The sequence below is a fragment of the Lygodium microphyllum genome, chromosome 5, assembly GCF_053477565.2.
Source record: "Lygodium microphyllum isolate KBCC chromosome 5, Lygodium_microphyllum_v1.1.10, whole genome shotgun sequence".
In the NCBI taxonomy this organism is placed as follows: Eukaryota; Viridiplantae; Streptophyta; class Polypodiopsida; order Schizaeales; family Lygodiaceae; genus Lygodium; species Lygodium microphyllum.
Window position 1 is genome coordinate 26,498,530 of NC_141139.1, and position 25,294 is coordinate 26,523,823.

Sequence of the window (25,294 nt, forward strand, 5' to 3'; positions counted from 1 at the left end):
TGATGCTAGGGTCGCCTCCTATCTTGTAACAATAATCCTCTGCGTTGTTGGAGCTCCAGCAAGAACAGGCCCTCTTTGGTCCTCGTAGTCCATCACCCGTCTTAGTGGTCCAAAGCCCTCCTTAAAGAGGCAATGATAGCAGCCTCGATCTCATAGTATACAATACATCTACAAATGTAGTGCTCCTCCGTCTCTGGCTCCCATTCACAAAGCTGGCACATCCTCTCATCGGCTGCAATATGGCTCCATCGACCTATCTCAATCATCAGCTGATGTGATGAGGTGCAAATCTGCCGACCAATAGCAACTCAGAGTCCGTGGGACAGTTGAGCATCCATATATCTAGGCCTCACTATGAAACCGTCATCAGAAAGCTGCAAGAAGTGACTTTGGTATTGTGTCGTTTTTGTGCCCAATGGGAAAGGGAGCTTGGACCAAGTCCTTTCTATCTCCACTTTAGTGATGTCTTCCCTGATCACACTATTCAGCTCTGCACGACTAAGGCTCAAAGTTGGGCAATCGAGGCTGTAATCAAACGGTGGTAGTCTATCTGTACTCATGCCATGCAAATTCAGCCATGTGCTCATGTGTGCATACCAACAGTGTCTATCTCCCTCTCCTGCAAGCTATCTTGAAGACTCCAGCGCTAGTCTAGGATATCAGTCTTTAGGGAGCTGCCATATCCTCTGAAGGAAAGCAATTGCTTGGAATAATGCCTCAACTACCATGGATGCAGCGCCTAATTCTGCCCGAATGATCTCCTGTGGTACTGAAGCTTTTGCCCTTATCATACGTGCTATCATCATGACTAGCGGTCTTTCCATGTGTTCCCAGCCATCATAATGTTGTGCTTCCAGTCCATCACAGTCCATAAGTGGCATCCGACTAGTATGATAAAGGCTTGGGCCCCAAATGGCTGCCCCATAGAGCAGTGTGGGCTTAACTAAAGTGTCAAAAAGCCACAATTTGGTACGAGGCTCTTGAAACTATATGTGTGCACACTGGCGCTCTAGAGTACCCAAAGTTGAATATGCCCGTGCAAGCCTAGCCTCTGAAGTCTCCTTGCATGAAAACTGTGGCCCCATTTCCACAGGCTGGCAGTCATACATAAAGTAATGCTCTGAGCATGTCAACCAAGCTACTGAGGTGTTAAAGACCATGATTTTGATCTTTCCGAGATTAACCTTGAGATCTTTATCTTCACAAAACACATGCAATGCATCCAGATGCCGTTGTAGTCCCTCTGGTGAATTGGAGATAAGCACCATATCATTAGCATATAACAAAATTGGTATCAATACCCCAGCCAAGCTAGCTCCCGTACCACCCCATCTCTGCATATAATCAGAGATCTCATCAATGTATAGTCCAAACAGCAAAGGAGAGAGGGGACAGCCTTGCTTTATGCCCACCATACTAGAGACTGAGTCTGTTGTGCCTCTAGGCACTCGTAATCTCCCTCTCAGTTTCATACAATGCATAAATACACCACTGCATATCCTCTGAGACCCCAATGGCTCGCAACCTTTGCAAGAGTCTTGCACATGGCACAGTATCAAAGGCTTTGCGGACGTCCACAAAACAACAGTAGATTCTTTGCCTCTGTGATCGTCCCTCCTCAATCAAGGCCCTTAGCGTGAATATATGGTCTAGCATATTGTATCCCTGGTGGAAACCAGCTTGTCTTGTAGACCGTATTTTCTTTGTTTCAGCCCACCAACTCAACTCATGCTACACAATAGGGACATATATCTTTGCTAGCATATGGCCAATCATAATAGTGCGGTAGTTGTTAGCGACCAATGGATCTCCACTCTTAAAAATCAGCACTATTGTGTGCTCACACCAGCTTACTGGAAACCCCTCACATATGGCTCTATCGAAGAGATTCGCCAACATAGGGGCCAATGCATAACATGCATGTGCAAAATGCTCTCCCACAAGGCCATCTTGATCATGTGCTCTCCCATTCTTCAACCTCCAAATGGCATATCGCACCATCTTTTAGGTAAAGAAACCGCATTATGTTGGCCTAGAGTTTGATGGACATGGTATTTGCTCTTGTGATGGAACATCGTATAGTGCCCTAGCATGTTCATGCCAAACCATACGTAATGTCAACTGGATTGGGGGTTGTCTCCCGTAAAATTTCCTCCATGCCCTCTTGTTGTCCTTGCTTAAAAAGAGATGATACATCTCTGACTCTAGTTTGGCTAAATAATCTCTCTTCTTTTTTTGCACAAGACGACGCAAGACATTCCATGCCTGCTTATGTGTGCATGTCCCTAGTGTAATATCCCTTTGTAGGTGGGTCCTAGTCTGTATGCACTCATCATCATACCAAGCATTTTGAGGGGCAGTACAATTGTGTATTGCAATAGGGCCCATCTTATATGGGAATGCCTCTGAAGTTGCAGCATGTAAAACATTCGCTAGAGATCTAGTGGCATCTTCCAATGGTTCATGTTGGTCTAGCTAACTAAAGCCATCTCGTACTGCATCACTATAGATGTGCAACGTTTGCTCAAGAAATTCATAATGCGGGAATGTGTGTGACTGTGTGCATGTTTCTTGTCTCTGACTACATGCTAGAGTAAATTTTAAGATCGCATGGTGGGCCACTATACTGATTGGCTTATGAGAGAGAGAGAGAGAGAGAGGATGTGGAAGGTTGATGCTGGAAAAAAGGAGGCTGGGGGGGTATGGCCAAAAGTACCCTCTTTTATCATTACGAAATAGTACTAATACGTACTGTATGAATTGTATCGTACTACGTACCAAGACAACTATGGCATAACAAAAGATTTACAAATGATTGAAATTGATTTGACCAATCAATACTTTTAGCCAAACAAGATTATAAAACACTTAAAGTTGCACAATAGGCCTGAAAGTCGTCATAAAAGGAAGAAGCAAGGTGCTGTAATCACGAGGACCAGCCAAATAGAAGTAGAGGGTGAAGGGATCATCTAGCCATAGACAAGTGTGAATATTGTAGATAATAACTAGAGATAACATTCGTATAGTAATGCATTAATGCATTAAAATAGCTAGGATAAAGCTTCAATCCCATCAGATTTCTATGATTGATACTAGTCATAAATAACCATTTGGCCCATTCTAAGCAGCAAGAGCATTTTATGCAACAAATAATACCTTAGGTACAAGATTAAAAATGGATTTACACACAAATATGTTCATAGCCCATATTAAGTTCCTATTGTAGAAGTCAATGATAGTTCATATATTAAGGCCCAAAGAATTTGCTCTATGAGGTAATCTTATATACAGCATTAGTCTTTAGTCTTGACAAAGCTAACAGATGTTTACTCCATGAGTTAGTTGTGTGCATGCACACAGGTAATTGTGCATGTGTGTCATCATGCAAACAAAGTATAAATGCATGTCCACAAACTTAAAATTTGCAGATAGTACATTTAGAAAATGTAATAAAGGTTTGTTTTCGGGCACGTGATGTAACGCATTTATAATCTAGGAGAACAGATTCTACCATAACATTACAAATCTAAAAGAGATCATAAGAGAAAATCTGTTGAAATGTTATGAAGAACAGCAAGATAGAGATATAAATTTAATAAAGGAGTTTGAAGAGAGACAAAGGACTGTTTAATAAGGACATGTAAGAAGTATGAGGAGGTTGACAATATAAAAAAGAAAATTGAAATGCGTACAATGAAAACTTTTAGATTTAAGGAAAATGCAAGTCCCCCCTTCCCCCACAAAAAACAAAAACAAATGACAAGAATAGCATTTGCCTTTGGCAGGCCAATAGTTGAGTTGTGTAGAAATTGAGGGACAAATTTCAAGGCATTACAGCAAATGCTCAATTCACCTGCCAATCATAATCTGGTGCAAAAAGAGCTTGTTAAATTTAGGCAACAAAGAACCACTGTTCAATAATTAGGCTCTCTGATTACTTAAGGGTGAGATGATCTGTTAGACTAAGATGCCTGGGGAGCTTAACATATTGGACATAAACTATCATGTGTTCCTTAATATAAACATACACAAACAAGAGCATTGTAACTCGAAGTGTTTCTTTCACTGAATTATGTCTGAGTAAAAAAGAAACTGAACTTCGTCAACTGTGAGTCAAATTGACAAGAAAGACTACTTTATTGGGTGGTTATAATGCGGTTTTTCTGCTCAAAATCGGTGTTGGTCATTTATATTAGCAGCTAAATTTGTTCATGAAAATTTTGAAGAATATTAGCTGCAAATTACAACCCACTACACTATTTTAGAGGAAGTTTTCTAGGCTTCCATAATTCGGCTTGTTTAATACATGAATGGTGGTCTCATTTAGTTCAAATGTTGAGACCAGAATCAAAGATCAACAACATGCAATCAGAAAGAAACATTGAGTGCTTCTCTTCTTCTTTTTTTGTGAACATATGCACTTGGAATGTATCATATACTTAGTACAAGACAAGGGTATTATTGTTATCTCATCAACCCATCCCCTGACTCATTGGACACTCAAGAACTAGAAAATCAAAAACAATGCTCCCAGCTGCCATGCCCTCTCTGTGCATGCTTTGTCTTCCATTTGGATCTACCGCGCACCCCCCCCCCCCCCCCAACCTGGGTGCTCAAAACAAAGTAAAAGAAAACAAAAAAAGGGTGCCCTGACCATGGCCTTGTGAGCAGAATTTTAGATCAGCATGCTAATGCTCTATGGTGTATGACCAAGCCACTAAACTCCCCCCCCAAACCAAAAAATAAAAGTCACTTGCAAATCCAAACAAGCAAATGGCTTCTAAAGAAAGGCTTTTTCTTTGGCATGTTTAGTTAAGAGTGCTTTTGGTTGGACATACATTGGCCAGGCACAAGAATGTTGCGGCCCATTACTTCTGAGGCTCATAGGCTAGAGGGATTATTGCTTATTGCTCATAAACAAGAGAAACTTTCACCTTGGCATTGACCAGGTAGCTAAATACTTTTGGATAGACTTTGCAACCACTTGTTTGCTACATTTCTTGAATCTTGCTTAAAAATTTGTCGGGCAACTCTGCACATTTAGTAGAATTTCTTGGAATTTATCAAACTCTCAAAGTCTGTCAGTTAGATTCATTGTGAACTTCGAAACACACAAAAAATAAACGAATCTTGCTTTCCTGGATGCTTATCTTTTGTTTTCTAATGCCTTATCTCAAATCATGTAAAGCATCCCAAGATGGAGGGTCTCCGAATCCCAGGGGGCTAGTAGGACCTCTTGCTTCCTCTTCAAGAGGCCTAAGTCACCACATTGGTGTGATCTATGTCCAAGTATGTGTCAGTGTCTCAGGGATGCTCCTGCTCCATAGCCTCACTATGTCTTTTTGTTTTCTATTAAGTCCGACAAACTGGTCTCAGAAAAGAGTACCCATGAAAACTTTGTGGTCATAAAACATCACAAATACACCGAACATGTGATAGTGTTATAGTTTCAATGATATGTTTGATGGCTGCAGCCTAGCCAATGCATGTTGATTTATATGTCAATCCAACTCCTCCAATGTATTTCTTCCCGAAATAAGCACATGTTAACACCCCCTCTATGCTTCCTTTGTTCCCAGCATCTCATCGTGCTCATCGAACATCCATTAATCAGCAGACACGGCCCTTTCTTTCCTATCAGGAATAGAGGCAAAACAGCTTCTGCTGCTGTTAGGTTTGATTACTGTATTTCCTTTTCTACCATTTGAAAATTTGACCAACCTCCAAACTATTATTCTTTTAAACCAAACTATTATTCTTTTAAACGAGAATACCATACCATTTCCTGTACAAGGGCCCCACCATCCAGCAGCACTTCGATGCACATGTTTTGTCAGAGCCCTTGCACCAACAGTTAGTGCACTGCCTAAAACCTTCAAAATCAAGTTAGACACTCTGCTCGTGTTAACTACTGTAAACTCATGAAAACAGCCTAGCAGTGATCTGTTCCACCGATAGAAAACTCCCCAGCTGACTACAAAAAATAGTGAGTATGATCCAGCATCAGACTTACATTTTCAGCATTTTCTGTTAGGAAAGAAACCAAGAGATCAGATCGTGGTGGAGGCAATGCATCTGAGATACTACCAACGGTGGATCTGAAGCCCATCAAAGCTTTTATACCATCAATCCCAAGAATCTGTCCCACACTGAAACTAAGCATCACCGTGCAATTATGCCAAAAACAAAGGAGCACCATTTATCATTCTACACAAAACATTAAGAATCCATGTTCATGTGAAAGGCCTACAAAGCAGTACTCTCTCAACAGAAAGGCCCTTAGACGAACAACTACAATGGCACTAACTGCATTGTTAAGTCTGCTAATTAAGCTTTGCATGCAACATTATCAAGATGGAACCGGGAAAATGGAAAGCATTTCGGAGTCATAAAACAAAGTTTCATCCTTGGTTCAAAATGGTAAAATGGAAAAACAGAAATCTGAAAAATATTAATATAAATAAATAAATACATTTATACATTTCATTATTTATTTAAATGTGTGTGTGTGTGTGTGTGTGTGTGTGTGTGTGTGTGTAGTAGATTGTACAAACTATTACTTTAGTATTTACATAATTAGATGCTTACATTGCCAAACATACACATTGCACTCACTATTACCTATTGGTTGCTAGGAAGAGTTAAAAAGAGTTAATACTTCCTTCATAGTTATGCAAATCTTTGCATGATGCCAAGCATCCTCTCACTATAGATGGCCTTGTAGGCATGCAAATGCTGAAAACTAAAACACACTGCTTGTCGGCCAAATTGAAAATACAAGGGGGTACAATTAAAGGACTCCCCACTAGCCCCCCAAAAAAAATAAAAACTTATGTGGTTCCACAAGAGCTAGCCATTTTCCCTCCTTGTATTGCTCAACAGACATGGACTTTGATGCGAGTATCCAGGAGTTTAAGTATGATACCCCTCCCTCCACTCCTCTACTCAGGTTTGAGAGGCCACCTTTGCAAGCTGCTAGCTTCTGTTCTATTGGAGCCCTAGATACCATCTGCAGCGCCACCAGTAGCACTTCATTCATCATCAGACACTCCAAAGGCTGTGATCCATGACTTTTTAGATTCTCTCTCTCTCTCAAAGGAGGATTCGGAGGGAGCTCATCTTTCTTCTCCTTCATAGGGGGATCCCATTCCTTCAGCTTCAGAGGGGGTCCCTCCTCATTGTCCAGTTATCCACATACCCTTTACCTTCTTGGGCTGCTTGACATCTCCCTGCCGTCTCACCCATTGATATCTAGGATCCACAAGTTCTTCCTAGTCGAGGGCCTTGGATGCTTCGGCCATGACTTGGTGGCTAGGCCTTCGTAGTCCTTCCAACATGGAGTCACAAAGCTTGTGGCTTCTCTCCCAAGGTTGAGTTTCAAGTACTATCAGCTAATCATGTCTACTGTTCTTCGCCTCAAGTCACCTTATAGGTGGAACACTGGGATTCTAGGGTGCATCTTCTCCTCTCTTTCACCCCCCTCTTATGGCTCCTTTCAGGGCCTGAGAGGGGTGTTGAGAAACCCATTATAATTGTATTTCTTTTCATTAATTCGTTCTAATTTCACATATATAGCCCCAAAAAGGGTTGGGCACCCCAGACTATAAACAGGGCACTGACCTCTCCCACTCTTACACACTGCCATTCATTCATCCACTCACTATTTCTATCAAATCACTCCATTCTATCGGTCTTCTTTCCATTCCTCAGCCTCTCCACTTCTGTTTACACCTTGTCCAAGAGGACAACTCAGTTCATGGATCATCCTTTGCGGTTGTCTAATGCTTGGCAGCCTGTTTCATCCATTGCAAGCTGCATTTGCTGGCCAGATGCTACCGCCCAAGCATAATCAAGAGGCAACACCATTTACATCATTAGGATTTGTGTTTTGCTGCCTACAGTCTCTCTGCCATCCATTCCATCTACTGTTGCATTTCACCCTAGAGCTCAGTGGTGGTTGATAATCTTCTTCTCCTCCCCAATGGCACCCAAGGATTGTATCTCACTCCCTCTACAACTATCTTTCACTATTCAACATTCACCTTCTATACCCTTATTGTGCCCGAAGGACTGCATTTTGCTCCCTTCATTGTGTACATTTGCTCTAGATGCCGCCACCTCATCATCCAAGACAGTGCAGTCATCTTTGAGCTTTTGCCCCATTGTATCAGCTTGATTTATTAAGTATCATTCAATGTTCATCATTCATCTTCTTCTTCTGAGCTTCTCAGTTTTCTTCTCTCTATGTTTGCCATACACTCTATGTTTCTCCCTACCAACCCTATTGTCTTTCTGATATGGTATTAGTACATACCGTCCCATGACTTTTCTTGACACCAACCTGCACACAAGACATGACACAAGCCATAACTACAAATAAAGGGATTGAATATCAAACTCACCTTCCAACAATAGAACCAAACAAGCTCACCCTTGAGCCTAGGAGCTAGCAACACTTCGGGTCATGACCACATCCCGAGGGTTGGCATCCTAGACCACCAACCCACACCATTCAGGTGTATAGATGTGTCGGCCAATGGTCCAAGATTCCAAGAGTGGTGATCACACAATGAATGTGCACAATAGGGCCTTGAGTCCTATAAATAGGACGCACTTGCCCTAACCCCAAAGTGTCCTTAATGCATTCACACTAAGTCACTTCACTATGACCAATGCTACTAGCACTATGCGGATGTCCAAGGTTGCAACATCTATCAAATCCTAATCAACTACCCTCCTACATGATATAGAAAGTATGTAAGCGGCAACTATAATTTTGGTTGCTACCTACACTTGGATGCCTACTACTATAGAGATCATCTCTAAAGTGGATCTTTACCACCGCGCCAACTGCACTCCCAAGATCATCCTTCCTTTGCACCTTACTACGAGTTTGGTAGAGCTTGTGCAATGTCCTAGAGCAAAGGTGCCCAACTTGTCAAAAGGAGATTGAAAGACAACCAATTATCTAAACTGTACATGTCCAAAATTGAGACAAGTTGCAGCTTGGAGAGCCCACATAGACTCAATGAGAAGTTTGCGAGGCTATATCCACCTGTTCTATTAAGGTTTGGAGAGATATTTTGTCACCAAAAATGAGAAATGAACTTAATTGTTTCTTCTGTACTACTACAATGGAATCTTCCCATCACCAATTTATCTCGTCCTTTTGCCCGGAAAACTTGGCTTCTCCTTTTCGACATTTGGCATGCTGTGACAAGTGACAGGATGCCTCCCTTTGATTGGGTCTTTGGTAAGCCTAAGCATCATGGTCCTCTGCAACCTCACATGAAGATTCTATTTCACTTTCTTAGCTTCCAGGGCTGCTTGCATATTTGGGTCACGTGCAATGCATTTCTTTTTTATGCTGCCTCAAGCATACAGAATTATGCGGCCAACCTTAATGAACTTCTTCACTGGCAACTTGATCTTATTCAACATATTGATACTTGTTTGCAAATGATTTGGTACCTTGGCATCGGGCAATCTCTTCAGTGAACCTACCTACCTTGATTTTTGTACTCCTTAGTGTTCCTTTCACATATTGCTTGTAAAATAGAGTTCAGTTTATGCAAGATGGCCTACAGAATCTTTGATTTTTTTCCTGATTAATACAACTGTCTATGTGTGTAAAAGAAAGCTGAGTTTATGCACAATAGCCTAGAGCCATCATGCATCTTGTAATCTTGTACTTATTTCATAGTTATTACAATTACGTATTACAATTTGTTTCCGGGGGGGGGGGGGGGGGAGAGAGAGAGAGAGAGAGAGAGAGAGAGATTTAAAATTAGAATATACATGTATAAATAAAAAGAGAGAGAGGAGATGGCAGCATCGTGTGTGTGTGTGTGTGTGTGTGTGTGTGTGTGTGTGTGTGTGTGTGTGTGTGTGAAGAAAGAAAAAAGGAAGAAATATATATTAACTTCTACAAAAGGCCAATGTAGTCTATTAGACAAAATCAAAGTACCCATGTCCAATGTTATCTCATCATGAAAGTGAAAGAAAAATGCATCCTGGTAAGTCTCACATCTAAAATCTAAAGACCTCAATGCCTAAAACTATATCTACAAAATATCTAGCCACATCTCAAGGTTAGCACACCATCCTAACTATGATGTGTTCCAAGCCCACTTTGCTAATGTGTCAAGGATGAGTCTCATGTGTCCCGCAATGATGGCTTTTGTCTCACTATGGATCCCTCAATCATCAACCATGGTGTGGATCCCTCAATCATCGACAGGGTGGTCAAGGTTGCCATGCTAGACAGAGTGCAATGGCCCTACCTACTATGACTCAGTGAGGTGGGGTGGATATAGTCTGGCAAGATGAGTTTATGTCTGCTGAACTAGTAATGGTTGTGGGGTCTAATCTATTGAAGAAATCCGTCATTGCTCTCTGCTTGGGTCTCTCTAAGCAAACTAGTTTCCTGTCTTGTAGCAGTGTTGTGTGGCGTCTCTGAAGCTCCAAGAGGAAAAGCCTTAAATATCTTTGGTCCTCATATACCATGACACGACGGAGGGGTCAAATCCCTCATAGAAAAGGCAATCATATCTTCCTCATATGTCATACCACGGTATACATCGATATACATAGTGTTCTATTGTCTCATGCTCTCTAACAAAGAGCTCGCATATCCTATCTTCCATTGGAATATCTATCCATCTATCTATCTCTATCCTCACCTGAGGGGAGGAGGTGCACATATGTCCAATAGCAGCCCATATACCGTGGGGGAGGTGCATATCTATATACTATTCTCAAACAATAAATCCATCCTCAGAGAGGTGTAGGAAGTGGCTTACTCCTAATCATGTGTGATATCATCATTGTCAATGGCCTCTCTATGCGGTCCCAACCATCATAATGGTCTCTCTCCAGGTCAATCTAGTCAATGAGTGGGCTCAATCGTTTGTGGTATAGGCTGCAATCCCAAATATCAGCTCCATACTGGAGAATAGATGTGCCTATCATGTCAAAGTGCCTCTAGGGCTGCATAGCCTCATGCCAATGGGGCCTCAGTTGTCCACCTCAATCAAAATATCGGACCAAAGAAAGTGACTCCTAAGTATACATATTCTCTCACATGCTCTACTCCATCCTCCCCAAATGTAAACTTATACATAGATTGGGTCACCAATGTTGTGAAAGTGTTAAATACCATGTCCTTTTGGTTTTTCCAAAATTTACTATGAGATCTCTATCTCTGCAAAAGGTATATAGTCCATGCAAGTGATGTTGCAAGCCCTCCGATGAGTTTAAAATGAGTACAATACCATCAGCATATAGTAGTATCGGTATTAACACTCCAACTAGGCTAGCTCCAAATCCACCTCCCCTATTAATGTAGTCAAACACTTTGTCTATATATAGCCCAAATAGTGTGAGCAAAAGTGGCATCCTTGTTTTACATCTATGGTGCTCTCAATCCTCTTAGAAATCCCTCTAGATGTGCATAAATGGCTTGTTACTCTCTCATTGAATTAAAAATGCCCCACTGCATACCCTTTGGCATCCCAAGCTCTACATGAAATGTGCTCAAGGTACTATGTTGAATGCTTTACGGAAATCCACAAAACAACAATAAATCCTCTTGTTTTGGGCTCCGCCTTGCTCAATGATCACCTTGAACCCCCAACCTGCACCTGTGCTCTCCTACCCTGCATCTCGGCCCATGCACTAAGCTCATGCTCCAATATCGATCCATACATTTAAGCTAGTGTGTGGCCAACCATGATGATCCTGTAGTTACTAGGGGCCAGCGGGTCACATATTTCAAGGAATCCTTCAAATACTGCTCTATTGAGCATAGATGCCAATATGGGTGCCAATGTGTCACATGCATGTGAGAAGTGCTCAGCCACTAGACTATCCTCATCATGTGCCTTCCCATTCTGTAATCCATAGATCGTCTCTCTAACCATCTTGCTAGTGAAGACGAACCACCGTGTTAGCCTACAGGCCTGTGGGGGCCACATGTTTATTTGGGTCCATCATACAACTGTCTCCCGTAATGGAACCAAGTATCAAGTGATGTAATCTATATGGGGGATTGTTTCTCGTAAGACATTCTCCAAGATCTTTTGCTATACAGTTCCAAAAATAGTTGGTATACCTTTGTCTCAATTTTTGCCAAGTAGTCTCACTCCTTTCGCACAAGGCGTCTAAAGAGCATCCTTGCTTGGCAATGTATCCAAGTGTCCAAAGTGCTCTCTCTCTTTAGGAGTGTATGAGTGTCCCTACACTCATCATCATGCCAACCATTTTGGGAAGCCATAGAGCATGGAGATTTTAATGGGGACAAGGTGTGTGCGAATGCATACATAGCTGAAGTGTGTAGGGCCTCTGTCAAATCTCTCATACATTCTTCTAGGAATCTACTCAAATCTAGCATCTGTAATGCATACATAGCTGTATGTAGGGCCTCTCTCAAATCTCTCGTACATTCTTCTAGGGATCTGCTCAAATCTAGCATCCGTAATTTGTCGCACACAAAGCCACTATATATATGTGAAGTCTCCTTTCGTACATTCTTCTAGGGATCTGCTCAAATCTAGCATCCATAACGCATACATAGCTGAAGTGTGTAGGGCCTTTGTCAAATCTCTTGTACATTCTTCTAAGGATTTGCTCAAATCTAGCATCCGTAATCTGTCGCACACAAAGCCACTATATATATGTGAAGTCTCCTCTGCAAAGTGATATCTAGGGTGCCTAGGCGGATACGATACAGCGTCGCTCATAAGTCCACAAGACACTGCAAAGGTCAAGATGGCATGATCTATTGCTATCAAAAGTTGTCTTCCCGAGATCTCAAAGTTCTTGATGTCGAGTATTAGTGATGGTGATTCTATTAGGTAGTCCACTATACTTGCCCCTCACGTATGGTTCCAATATGTCAGGGTATCTGATCTTGGCAAGCATTGTAGAAGTCACTCCGTCTCGGCTCATTAAAAAGCCATGTTAAAAGTACATCTTCCAAGCTAGCATATCTCATGATATCCTTGTATAATACATCAAATGGTGCCCCATCTCCTGAAGCATAGCTTGTAGAAAGTAGCATACGGCGATGAAGATGCCACATGGCCTCCCTGTGTGTATTCTAGCCCACGTGTATCGTGCATCTTCACATTTGCATATCACCTAAACAACATCTCTGAGACCCTCTCGAAAAAGTATAGCCATACCCCCAATTCCTCAAGTATCACCACACTTTCAAGCCTGTGGATGAAATGCATTTTCCCATCTATACCCCCGAACATCTAGTAGTCGACTGCCTTTGCATTTGTGTGTCTATTTACACGGCTATGTCCATAGTTCAAAAAGTTCCCTTAAAATATGCAACACCCAAAATGTAGTGATTCATTGCAGTTCCAAAACTAACATCCTAAGTGTCTCATAGGTTGCACACCGTCATTGTGATCGACATTTTGCAATAATCACCTTGCCATCTTTATATATTGCATACTTTCGACATGTTGCCTTTTCTATGCTCTAGTTGAGCAAGTGTCATCCCTATCAAGGTATAATTTTTTCTCCCCTAAGGACCCCTTGTTTTGTGAGGAAGGCTTTTTTATTGTTCATGTTCTTAAATTTCAATATGAGAATACACTCTCTCTTATCCATTGGGTCTCCCACTCTACATGCATCTAGATTCTAGAATGGATCTCTCTTTTTCCTCCATTTTCTCACTCAGGGTTGTTGCATCTCCTTATGTTAGCTTTTTTAGCCCATCCTACTACATGAATTTGGAGTGCTCGGATTTCCCATCTTGCTTCTTCTTCTATGGTAGCATTTATCACTTCCACTTTGCTTGACATTCTATGAGTAAGAGAGAGAGAGAGAGAGAGAGAGAGAGAGAGAGAGAGAGAGAGAGAGAGAGAGAGAGAGAGATGGTTGCATTGTGTATGTGTGAGTGTGCGTGCGCATGTGTGTATGCAATGTGCACACGAGAGAGAGAGAGAGAGAGAGAGAGAGCTATTGAAGGAGCTATTGGAGAAGCCATAGGGAAAAAAAGGCCCAAAAGAAATAGCAAAAAACAATCATATTTAACCTCAGTTAGCCACAATTCGACCTGTGCAATAGACACCTAAGCACCATTGGACCGGTTTGTACGAGTCGGACGTGTCAAACAAGATTGCACGGATTGGACCGGTCGACCCGTTAATCAGACTTGGACAACAGGGGCAAGAATGTTCATGCAAAACATCTTTAAATAACATGGCATGTCAGAATCTATTATGAGTGATAGGGATCCTCACATGACCAATCTCTTTTGCATAGGCATTTTTGAGAATATGGGTAGGGTCTAGGGCTATTCTTATGTATGAACAAGATTGTTTTGGGTTTAAAGAAACAATATTTGCTTTCCAGACTCTTGCATGATGAACTATACACATGTAAAGCTAATCATAGCTGAATTTAAGCTGAGCAATAGCCTCAAAATTTCATATTTATGCAGATATATATGTGATACTAGCTTTGGAAGCAAGCTCTTATGGATTATATGGAATCTATCTTTATGTTTTGAGCATATCTAATTCCTTGTGAACTGGATCTACATAGCCCCTCTTTCTTTTCATCTTCTTCTACTAAAATCCATCTCTCTATATGATACTCACATATCTAGAGGCTATTTGGAGATCTCTCAGATTCCATAAAGGTGCTTCTATGATCAACCTACTAGGCACTTGTGTTTCTACAGTTACGCTTGGCTATTTACTAGTGCAATGAGTACCATTTTGATAGCTTTGGATTTATACACTTGTGATTGGTTATACACTAATGTAGTAACTACCATCTTGGAAAAATGTACATTGCCAAAACATTGAGTAACAGCAATATGCTTGGTTACTTGAAACATATGTGGATAATTGTACATTGACAGCACATGGAATAACAACAGCGTGCTTTGAACACATGCGCAAGCTTCTTCCTTCAAATGTAATGGAGATGTCACTAGTGACGATTCTCCAAGATCAAATCAAGGACATGCAATGGCAATTGGCTGACTTGCATACTCCCCGTTTTCCATTTGTGCCCATAGCCATGAGGACATTGCATCTTCAATTCCGACCTAATCCCTTTCAAGGGGAGAATATGGAATGTGATGAGATGAGCATTGATCCATGTCTTGCCAAATGGATGGTGTATTTTGATTTGTGTCAATCTGATGACACTCAGCATATTAGGCAAATACATATCATGTTACAAGGAAAGGTATATGCTTGGTCGAAGAAGCTACGTCCCAAGTTGGAGACATGGATTGAGTTTCAATCCTTTTTTCAAAAACATTTTGTGACCGATGATTGGATTGAAAATTTTCACAAATTATTTAAGCTAGATATGGGGAAGAAAACCTTGGACGTATATTCACAAGAATTTAAAGATGTGTTGCATAAAACAAAGGCCAAGAAAAATCCTCAAGCGTTGCTTTTTATGCGATATATTTTTGGATTGCAACCGAACTAATAAAATGAGGCGCTTTGCAATCCACTACACTCACTCAAGGATGTCTATAAGTATGCAAAGAATTTTTATAATACTTTGGCTCCAAGTAGGAGCAACCAATCAATGGGGGTTTCCCATCGCATTGCCTCTATCTTCAAGTCAAAGTAGTCTTCTACCCCGACAACAACTTGTCAACCATCTTTAGAGTTGCATAAAAAGAAGAACTTACTATCAAACATATCACTTTCATGGCGATCAAAAGTGCTATCAAAATAAGAAGACAAAGTCTACTTCTAAGACTGCAATAAATACTATTAAAGCTCCAGGTATATCTTCTCAAGTTTCAGTGAAAATTTATTTTTGAAACGCAATGAAATGGTAGTTTCATTGATAAAACTATATTTGGCCCACGTGACCTTTTCAAGGTCATTGGGCGTATAAATGGCCAAGAAATTAAATTTTTATTCAATAATGGCTCTACTCATAATTTTATTTCTTCTCAATTGGTAGAAAAACTACAGCTCCACATGGTACCCATTGACTAAATTTATTGTGTCTGATATGGAGAGAGCCCTACTATGGATTGTTGGGATAGGTAATACCAGGTTTGGATCTTTCAATCCAACAATACCGTCAACTTACAAACTTCCTACTTACAAACCTTGACCACGTCAATGTCATTCTTGGCATGCCATGGTTCTTTGATAAATACTCCTCTTTGTACATTCACTACAAAAATCATTTACTTTCTTTTGAGCCTGAATGTCAATTTTATGTGATCGATGCATTTTTACCCTTCAAGATCATAGATATTAACGTACATATGATTTCAACATCGAAATTTAGTAAATGTTTTTTTGATCCAAGTATTACTATTTTATATTTTTTTATTGAAAAAATATCAATCATCTGATTCGTAATGTAATCCAATTTCTTTTAATAATAATCTTAAAGTAAATTTAAATGTAAGCAAGTATTTGGATCCAATATTACATGATTATATTGATGGCTTTCCGTTCAAACTACTTAACAGACTTTCACTATCTCAAGAAATCTTAGACCATCCATCGCATGGAGTTATTATATTTTGGTCATGTCATCTCGATTGATAACGTTCTGATTGATCCCAAAAAGATTCAAATTAGTACTTAATTGGCTTATTCCAAGGACCATAACGCAAGTACACTGATTTGCCTATTCTTAGGACCATAAGGCCAGTAGTACTTGATTAGCGTATTCCAAGGATCATAAGACAAGGTAAAGTGATTGTTTTGATTAAGGAAGTCCCATGACTCAATGACACTACTCGTTATGTTTCACTCAAACCCAGCTTCCTTTTTGACATTAGGACTAAACGATCTCGTCAAATCATTCATCCTGAGTATTTAGTCAAGTAGAAAATTTGCCTACAAGCCAAGGCTACTTGGGAGTCAGTACGTTCATTAAAGAGCCATTTTCCTCACTTCATCCCAAGGATATTACAAAGGATAGAAATTTTTCATGTGGCAAGAGTATCACATCCCTAGACATCCCGATGGGCACTAGTACCATTGGTGAGAGGGGTCATGAAGAGAGTTAGTGAGAATGCGCCAAGGGCACTTCAAGGTTAGGATAGTTGAGTCCTATTTATAGGACTCAAGGCCCTATTGTGCACATCATTGTGTGATCATCACTCTTACTCTTGGTCCGTTGGCTAATGCATCAATACACCAGAATGGTAAGGGCTAGCCGTATGAGACACCAAACCTTGAGATGTAAGCATGACTAGAAGTGTTGCTAGCTCCCAAGCTCCAAGGTGAGCCTGTTTGGCTCTATGGCTACGAGGTAAGTCTAATGCCCTTTGGATCCTACGAGGACACTTCATCTACATTTAGTCGGAAGCTAGCATTGACAACGACCAGGTTACAAAAAATCCGTGAAATACATTCATTTGTAACCAATTTCAATCATACATCAATAATTTAAAGAAATATTGAAAGAAACACCAAGCTTGGAGGCCAACAGGTATCATGTATGCTATAGGAGCACTCTAGCTCCTTTGTGTGTGGCCTTTTCTCGCTGACTTTTATGTTAAGCTGAATTAAGTGTTTCCTAAAATGTGGTCTACTTCCCTTTGGGCTTTCATATATTAATTTCATATTTATTAAAATGTGGACTTGAAGGTTCTTCAACAACCACTAGACTGTAAGAGAGGGGTAGAGGCAAAATGATTGGAGATTGATGTAGTGATCTCACAAGAGCAATTAGCTCCTCATCATCATGTATCTACACAATCCGTCATGGTTGGGCTACTAGGGATGATACTCATGGAAGCCCTTTGAGGGCCTACCTCTAGTACTCTAGATTGATAATCCTAAATCCTCCCTCTTAGCAATATTGGATGATGTTCTAAAAAACAAGCCACCTTAGCATGGAATCCAGGACCCTTTGAATTGGACCACAAGAGATTCCAATATAGATAGCACAACTAAACAACAAAAGATGGAAAGAAACACTAGTAAGAAGCTACATACAAGGGCATTACCACTAGGATATGGTTGACCACTAAATCTCAAATTGCTAGGTAAAGGCAAGCTATGCTCCAATAGATAAGCTTCCATTTGGATAGAACTTAACATAAGCACAAATTGTTGGGTTTTGATGTTGAGTCCCACCTAGAAACCAAGCTATTTGACTATTTGCCCCTTAGTGACTACTCTTAAGCCCAAGTGAACTCCCCAATCAATGCTACATGGAGTATGTCCTATAGTGTGGGACATACCTAGGGAGCTTGGAACCCGTGTACAACATGTATTTAAAGTTCAAAGAGTGAAAAGAGACATTCTTAGTTGTGTAAACTTTGGAGAGTCCTCTTATCTTCTTCTCCTACTTCCCAACTCCATAGCTTGAGAAACACGTACACACATGTGCATGCACAAAGCTTGAGAGAGTAAGGTAGAGAGCAAGAGACAGCAAGAGTGGTTGAAAGAGGAATCTGCCATCATCATTTCTTGCGTCCCGCTCTTCTCTTGAGCTTCCTCTTCTTCTCCCTCTTTCTTGAGAACATGGAGGAATGGATGAAGAACTAGTAGAGGCAAGAGGAGCTTGCATTGCTCATGTGCCTGAAATCAAGCGAGCATCGAGACTTCACCTTTGCAATCTGAATTATAATGAAGAAGGATAGGAATTGGTGAGCATTTGTCATATTACCTTGTTTCCTTTCCTTGTTTGCTTGCATTCATGGGAGAACGAGTGAAGCAGCAAGAGCGTGAGAGCAGAAGATAGAGCTATCAATGTAAGAGGTGAATGTGCCAAGAGAGAGTGATGCTCTTGAAAGAATAAAGAGCATTCTGTCAATGGACAAATATTGAGCTCATAGAGCACAACAGCCTAGAGTGTAAGAGCAAGACATAGAGCCATCTATATAAGAGGTGAATGTGCCAAGAGAGAGTGATGGGTTTGAAAAAATAATAGCAGTTTGTAAATGTCCCATCATTGGGATCATAGATCACCACCACCCAAATGGAAGTGAGAGCCTCTAAAGGGGATGCTGATGCATTCACGTCAATGGCAGTTGAGATCATCTTAAAAACTAAGCCAAGCAAGAAAGGTCTTAAATATTGGTTGTTTGATACATTATGCTATCCAAAAATCCATAGAAGGCTTAATAATTTGAATAATCATTACCATATGTTGGCCAAGAAAGCGTCATTATTCATTGAGTTTGTGTAACAACGGCAAACCTTGGTGTCAAATGTTAGCTGCATTATTCCAATATGTCCACATTGACGTTTGGAAATCAGGCAATGTCATTGGGAGGTCCTTTGCATGTCTTGAAAGAAAAATAGAAGGTTATCCCTTTCCACTAAGTTGAATATGAGTTGGAGAAAGAGTTTGATTGATCTAAAGCTGACAAGTAGATAGACTTAGCGAGGTAACTCTTATGTGGCTTAAAACCATACATTGAATCAGATGACGAAAATGGAGCAACAAGCTCAAGTTTTTGAGCTTGCAAAGCACGAATCTTCACAAGAGACCACCACTGACATGCAGAAAGAAAAGCAATAGCAAGTTGAATCCACTAAGGACGCTTACAACCATCCAGAGCGGCACAACAACATGGTGGACTAGAGGCCTTGGAGAAGATATGAAAGGAGCTTAAAAGAGGCAAAGCCAAGGTGTTGAAAGAGAAGCTAGAAGAGACACATGAGGAGTTTAAGAACTTCACCATTCAGGTAGAGAAGTAGGCTTCAAAGTTCTAGACATAGTTGGAAGATAAGGAAATTGCACTTCAAGGAAAGTCTAAGAAACTTGACAAGAAGGAAGCAATGTTAAGACAAGAATTTCAGTAGACACTGCAAACAAGAAGAACTCTCTACACAAGAAAGGGCTTGATAGCTCTAGCTAGATTGTTAAGCACATGTACTTTTTTGTAAAACTCTTTTGAGTAAAACAATTGGCCACGCCTTTTCTAGGGTGTGTGGGTGGATTATTTGGGCTTTTAAGAGCCACGAAGAGCTTGCTTCATTGCAAAAAAGGGAATCGACTACATATAAGAGGTGGATGATTATGGATATGTGATTTCCTGTGTTGATACGTCTATTTGTTATGGCTTGGGCATGCATTATAGGCTAGTTTAGAGGAAATTCCAAGACCTTACATGGTGGCCTTTTTGAGCCTGTTCTTTTTTCCAGCGAAAAGTAAAAATTTCTATTAACACACCTCCAAACAAAGTGTCCCAAGGCAAAAAACCAAGTACAAAGCAGCCCTGTAAGGAACTTCCATGCCAAGATTATACAATAAGGGGAAGTCTACTATAAAGCTTGAGTGAATAGCCAGTTGGGATGTCTATAATGCCAAACCATGTGGATTTGGAAGAGGAACAAGATGCCAAAATCCCATGTCCTTAGAAAAGCATCTCTCCTCTTCCTTATAGTCTCTGAACTGCCCTGTATTCTCTCCCATGTCCCACGAAGAGTATGCGCAATCTCTATCCCAATCCTGGAGAGAGTCTCTGCAGTAGATATGTCCAAAAAAAAAATAGTGTGCCTATGTCTAGCTATCCATATGTACTAAGCAATAATGCTAGCTATGAGCTCCCATATGTGACAATGCCCCCAAGTCCATACTGTTTGTGAGAAATCTGGCATGAAAGTCCTGCTCACAAGTTGCCCCAAGATGAGATAAGCCTAACACCCTTGCACTCCCTCATAACCACAAGCTGGGCTTCTATCCCACTGGCCCATGCAACTGTCTCCCACATAGCAATCATAGAATCTACGGTGCCATGAAACACCATCCTTAGGGCTCTCCTCTAGACCTCCTGAGCTCGTGGGCAATCCCATATGCAATGCCTCAGAGTCTCCTCATGCTCCCCACATCTAGCGCAAGGAATAGGGTCTCTACCATAGCCCAGCCATGTACCAACTACTAAACTCATGTGTGCTAGTAACCAAAGAAAGAGTGAAATCTTTCTTGGTCTAAAGCTGTCCTCCAATCTCCTCCAAAAGTCTGCAATGAAAGGCTGTGATATACCCTGCATAGTCTAATGCTCTCAGCTGCAGCTGGCACCACTCTGATCCTGCTCATCTATATTCTCCTCCCCAATCTAGTGGTATAGCCAAAGAAGGGCACATCCTCAAGCATCTCTACAAATGAATCTCCTTCAATACAAGTCTGAGGGTCTAGATCTAAGTACCAAGTCCTATCACAATGAGCCAAAACTCCAATCCTTTGTCAAGAACATCCTGTGAACTCTAACTGATCCAGATCTTCTCCCCTAAGTCTACCATCCATCTCTACTAACAAAGTAAACACACTCTCTCCACTGGAGGCTACCACGACAAGAAGGATCTCTCCTCTGGTAAAGAGCCCTATCCATGTCTGATCTGTCACTGTGTCGTTCCTCCATTCAAGGGGCACCACCTCCATGATGCTCTCCATTATGACTCTCCCCCCTGATACCTCGAAGTCTCTGTCTCTGTATATGGTAAAGCAGCTCCAGAAAGGCAAACCACTCCCTCGCTGTAGATTACCTGTGCAGAGAACCTCCCCCAAGATAGGAGAGCCAGTTTGTAAAATCAGTACAAATTTTAGGTGGTGAATACTAAGGCAACAATATGCCACTTGTTCTCCTTTTTACAATATGTCATTTGTTCTCCTTTTTATATTTGCATTCCCTTATCTTTCACTGGAGTAAAATATGTTTCTCATTTTGTAAAATCACAATTTATCTTGAATAAAATACTGCCCATCCCAACCAACAAGAGAATCCACAGAAAATTATGCTCCTTTTGAACTAATAGATCAAACCTCTATTATCACTTAAAAGGTTTCCTTACATCCAGTATATCTCCGATGATCCTCAATGGCTGCTGAATTTCATGTAAAGGATGGAAATAAATTGAAAGGATGTCTTCGTTGCCCTTTATTTCTTTAGTTTGCAGTTCTCTACAAGTCAAAGAATTTGCATCCACCGCACCTACTTGCAAAACACAAGCAATAAGGTTCAAACTGTTAGTTTGGTTTCTGTTCTGCTATCAAACACATTGCTTACATAAGCATGTCAACTTTGAAGGATGTAGGAACATTGCAAATGACTTTGCCTCTGTACTAAGAACAGCCAGCCATTCTAAGATTTGTAGTCAATAAACAAATGAATGCAAAAACATTGGCAAATTTTTCCCCAGTACACTTCACAGCTTTTATAAAACGTATGGCATGTACCTGGAATCACAGATTTGCTGTTAGAAGGAACCCGGTAAACCTTGTATGAGTTTGGTACAGCATCCAAAGATTTGTGTTGCTGTATGTTTAAAATATCCACAAAATGTGAAGTTATTTGATAATCATTTTATGCTCATTCATGTATATCAGGCAACCTTGCTCATGTGCTTAAAAGGCATAAACATCAGGCATGACTAGGGCATTATCATACTGGTGTATGCCGTATAGAAGTTGCTTGAAACAATTGGATTAGGATACAAAAATCTTCACTAAGAAATATCCAAACAATGTTAGTCCAGATAAGAAGTTTCTATTCTATTTACTTCAGCAATGAGAGAAGGTAAAGCAGATGCATCGCAACCCAATCAAAATATGCTAATAAAGGAAAGATCGGGAAAGGACGGTCTCCCAGCCTAGCTGTTCCACAGTAGCCCAATGTTAACCAAGGGAATCTGTGAACAAATACTGTAACTCCACAACATAGGAAAAGCTTTCTTTCTACAAGCCATGACACAACATTTGCTTGTAACAAGGTGTTTTGATGCTTTTTCTAAGCTCTCTACGCTTTTCTCACAGCTAGCCTATACCATTTGTACAGCTATATAGCCTCGTTACCTTTTAGATTTTCAAGAGGAGACATACCAAACAGCCAATTCTTGGAACACATTTTTCAGATAGAAGAAGACCAAAACCTTACAACAAGTTCTCAAACTGAAAACTCAAGGCTGCATACAAGGCTCAGAGCCTCAGCTACAAGACTGTAAACCAACATACCTATGAAAGGGATTGACTGCATGCTAAATTATGATAGTATTTTTTGGTTAAGGAATCCAGGCACCACTGAATTCTCTGGGCACTACTGCACCAGACAAGATATTATTTCAGTATTATTAATGCATGATGTTCATCATCTGTCAATTTAAATTTCCATGTCCCCACAAGGTCCCAATGCAAACTGTTGCAGTTCAGAAGAATAGCCATGCAATCACAGGGATCTTGGCCCCTCATTCAGCTGCTAAAAGGCAGAGAGAGGTTAAGCATCTCAAGAGCAATGAAATAAGGCTGTCCAATTGCTCCTTTTCTTTCTTTCTTTGCACTTGAGGTTATGAGCCACTTGTTGATGATTCAAGAGGCTGGCATCCAGGGCATTTGGCCTCCCATTTCCCTTGAGAAGGTTCATAGTTTGGAGTGTTCAGATGACATTGTTTACCTATAGGAGGATAACATGAATTCAGAAGTTTTTCCACAGACATTCCCAGCTTCAGGAAAATGCATGAACTGGGCTTTGATTCAACCCCTTCCAGACACCAGAGCAGAAGGTTGCTTCAACAGCAAAGGCTGTTGAGATTCAAATTGCACCCCTGCCCATCAAAATCAAATTGTTGTGCTGGGGCTCAAAGCTCCTCTTTGGCAAGAGGAATACTGCAAACCAAATTACTTAAACTACTATGAGGTATATCGCCTCTTGAGCAAGAGCAGGCATGGAAATGACAGAGCAAACAGAGAAAACACAAAATGTACAGTGACACAATAACACAATCTGATGAATGCTCAAATAAGGTGTAAAAAATGAGAAGAAGCCACTGGCCTCTGAGTCCCAAGGACTCGGGCTGGCGATGAGCTGAAGGAGGTGTTGACACACCAAGCACAGCTCTGAGAGTCTGTCGTACTCGACATGCATCCCAAATGCAGCAGCAATCCACCTATCTAATGCTTGAATGACACCACATAACTGTCTGGCCATGAGAGCAGCCAAAATGCAGCTGTCACTCGCTGAGAAAAGAATTTGGTAGGCTGACAATGACGATCAGATCTGCAGCAATCGTCCTGGCTGAAAACACAGCAGTACAAGCCTCCAGGGCCTGGAACCAGCAATGAACAGCAGCAACAGGTCCCAAACAACAGCAGGGTTGATGTGACAACCACCAAGACAGCAATGCCAAGGCAAGACAAATGTCATTGCCATGGCCCCCTTGGTACTAATGCTGGCTGGACAGAAAATGGAGCCATGCGAGGGCAATGATGGTGATGGACAGCTCAGCCAGACAATGATGAGGAAAGTATAGAGAATGGCATTGGAAATTCGCCAGCCCGAGCGTCATGAGGACATGTATTTTCTAAACCTCACTTAACATGTGGATTAATTTTCAATCACCTGGTTAAGTAAATGTTACACGTGTGAGGTGTAACTGGGATTAGAGTAAATTTATGAGCCCGAGACTTGAAAAAATCACAAGATGTTAAAAGGCAAACGTTACTATAAGTTATGTTACATAGGTACTTGGTGGTATTTGGTGCTAATTGTTGGCCGAGGTCATTCATTTGGCCATAAGTGTCAATTGGTGATACTAGAGAACTGGCATTTAATGGTATCTAACACCAATCTAATAGTCAAAGATGGCACAAAGACACTCTGCAATAGGATTTGCCTAGCCAATTTAATTATGAGCCAATTAGATTATTTTTCTACGCACCGAAATAATTATTTGATTAATTTTCAATATTTAAAGATTGAAAATTAATATTTAATTATGGATAATGCTGGAAAAACTATTTTAAAAGGTTGCCACTGGAAGAAGAGGAGAAAAAACATTTTGTGCTCTAGTGTCTGGAAGGGGTTGAATCAAAGCATTCTCCTCTCTCACATTTGTAAATAATGCAAATAGAAAAAACATTTTTAGGGACTGAGTCTATTCCAGCCATTGTGAGAGAGGAAAAGGCTGTTGGAGAGCAAGAAGAGGCTACTGATGTGATTTGCAACTACTAGGGATTAGTCTTATAGCATGTGGCAGCAGTTTGGAGCCCTCGAGGAGCAAGTGACAAAAGTCAAGGTTCTTCTAATATAGATAACAACATAAAGAAGGGACAGCAAGTCTTTCTAGTGGTTCTAAGCTATAGGTGACAACTTCCATGGCTATTTGATAGGGCAACAACAATAAATGATTGATTTTCTTCAGTTCTTCGCAAAGAAAATCTAGGTTTTGCCTTTCCTCGATATTCTCTCTCATCTCCTAGCCTTTCTACAACCTTGCTCCGAACATTACAACATTGAGATCAACAAAGGCTGAGAAATTTCAAATTTCTCTACTATAAACCCTAATCTCTAGCAAAAATTAGGCAATATCCTCAAAAAGCATGCCAG

At 40.8% G+C, this 25,294-nt stretch overlaps 1 protein-coding gene across 15 annotated transcripts in view; it reads right to left on the reverse strand.

Moving 5' to 3' along the window:
* The window catches only part of LOC148035630 (uncharacterized), a 174,889-nt gene that overhangs the window by 80,417 nt on the left and 69,178 nt on the right, over window positions 1–25,294 (reverse strand). For 12 of the 15 annotated variants that reach the window (XR_015690850.1, XR_015690852.1, XR_015690851.1 and 9 more), the window contains 4 exons: window positions 22,153–22,231; window positions 21,768–21,910; window positions 6,014–6,139; window positions 5,780–5,873 (listed from right to left, as the gene is read on the reverse strand). Coding sequence is in view for 12 of the 15 variants with exons in the window: in XM_087677609.1 (XP_087533735.1) it covers window positions 5,780–5,873; window positions 6,014–6,139; window positions 21,768–21,910; window positions 22,153–22,231 (442 nt within the window). In the remaining 3 variants the exon portion in view is untranslated. The remainder of the gene's footprint in view (window positions 1–5,779; window positions 5,874–6,013; window positions 6,140–21,767; window positions 21,911–22,152; window positions 22,232–25,294) is intronic. The other 3 variants (XM_087677613.1, XM_087677612.1, XM_087677606.1) reach the window with 2 other exon arrangements.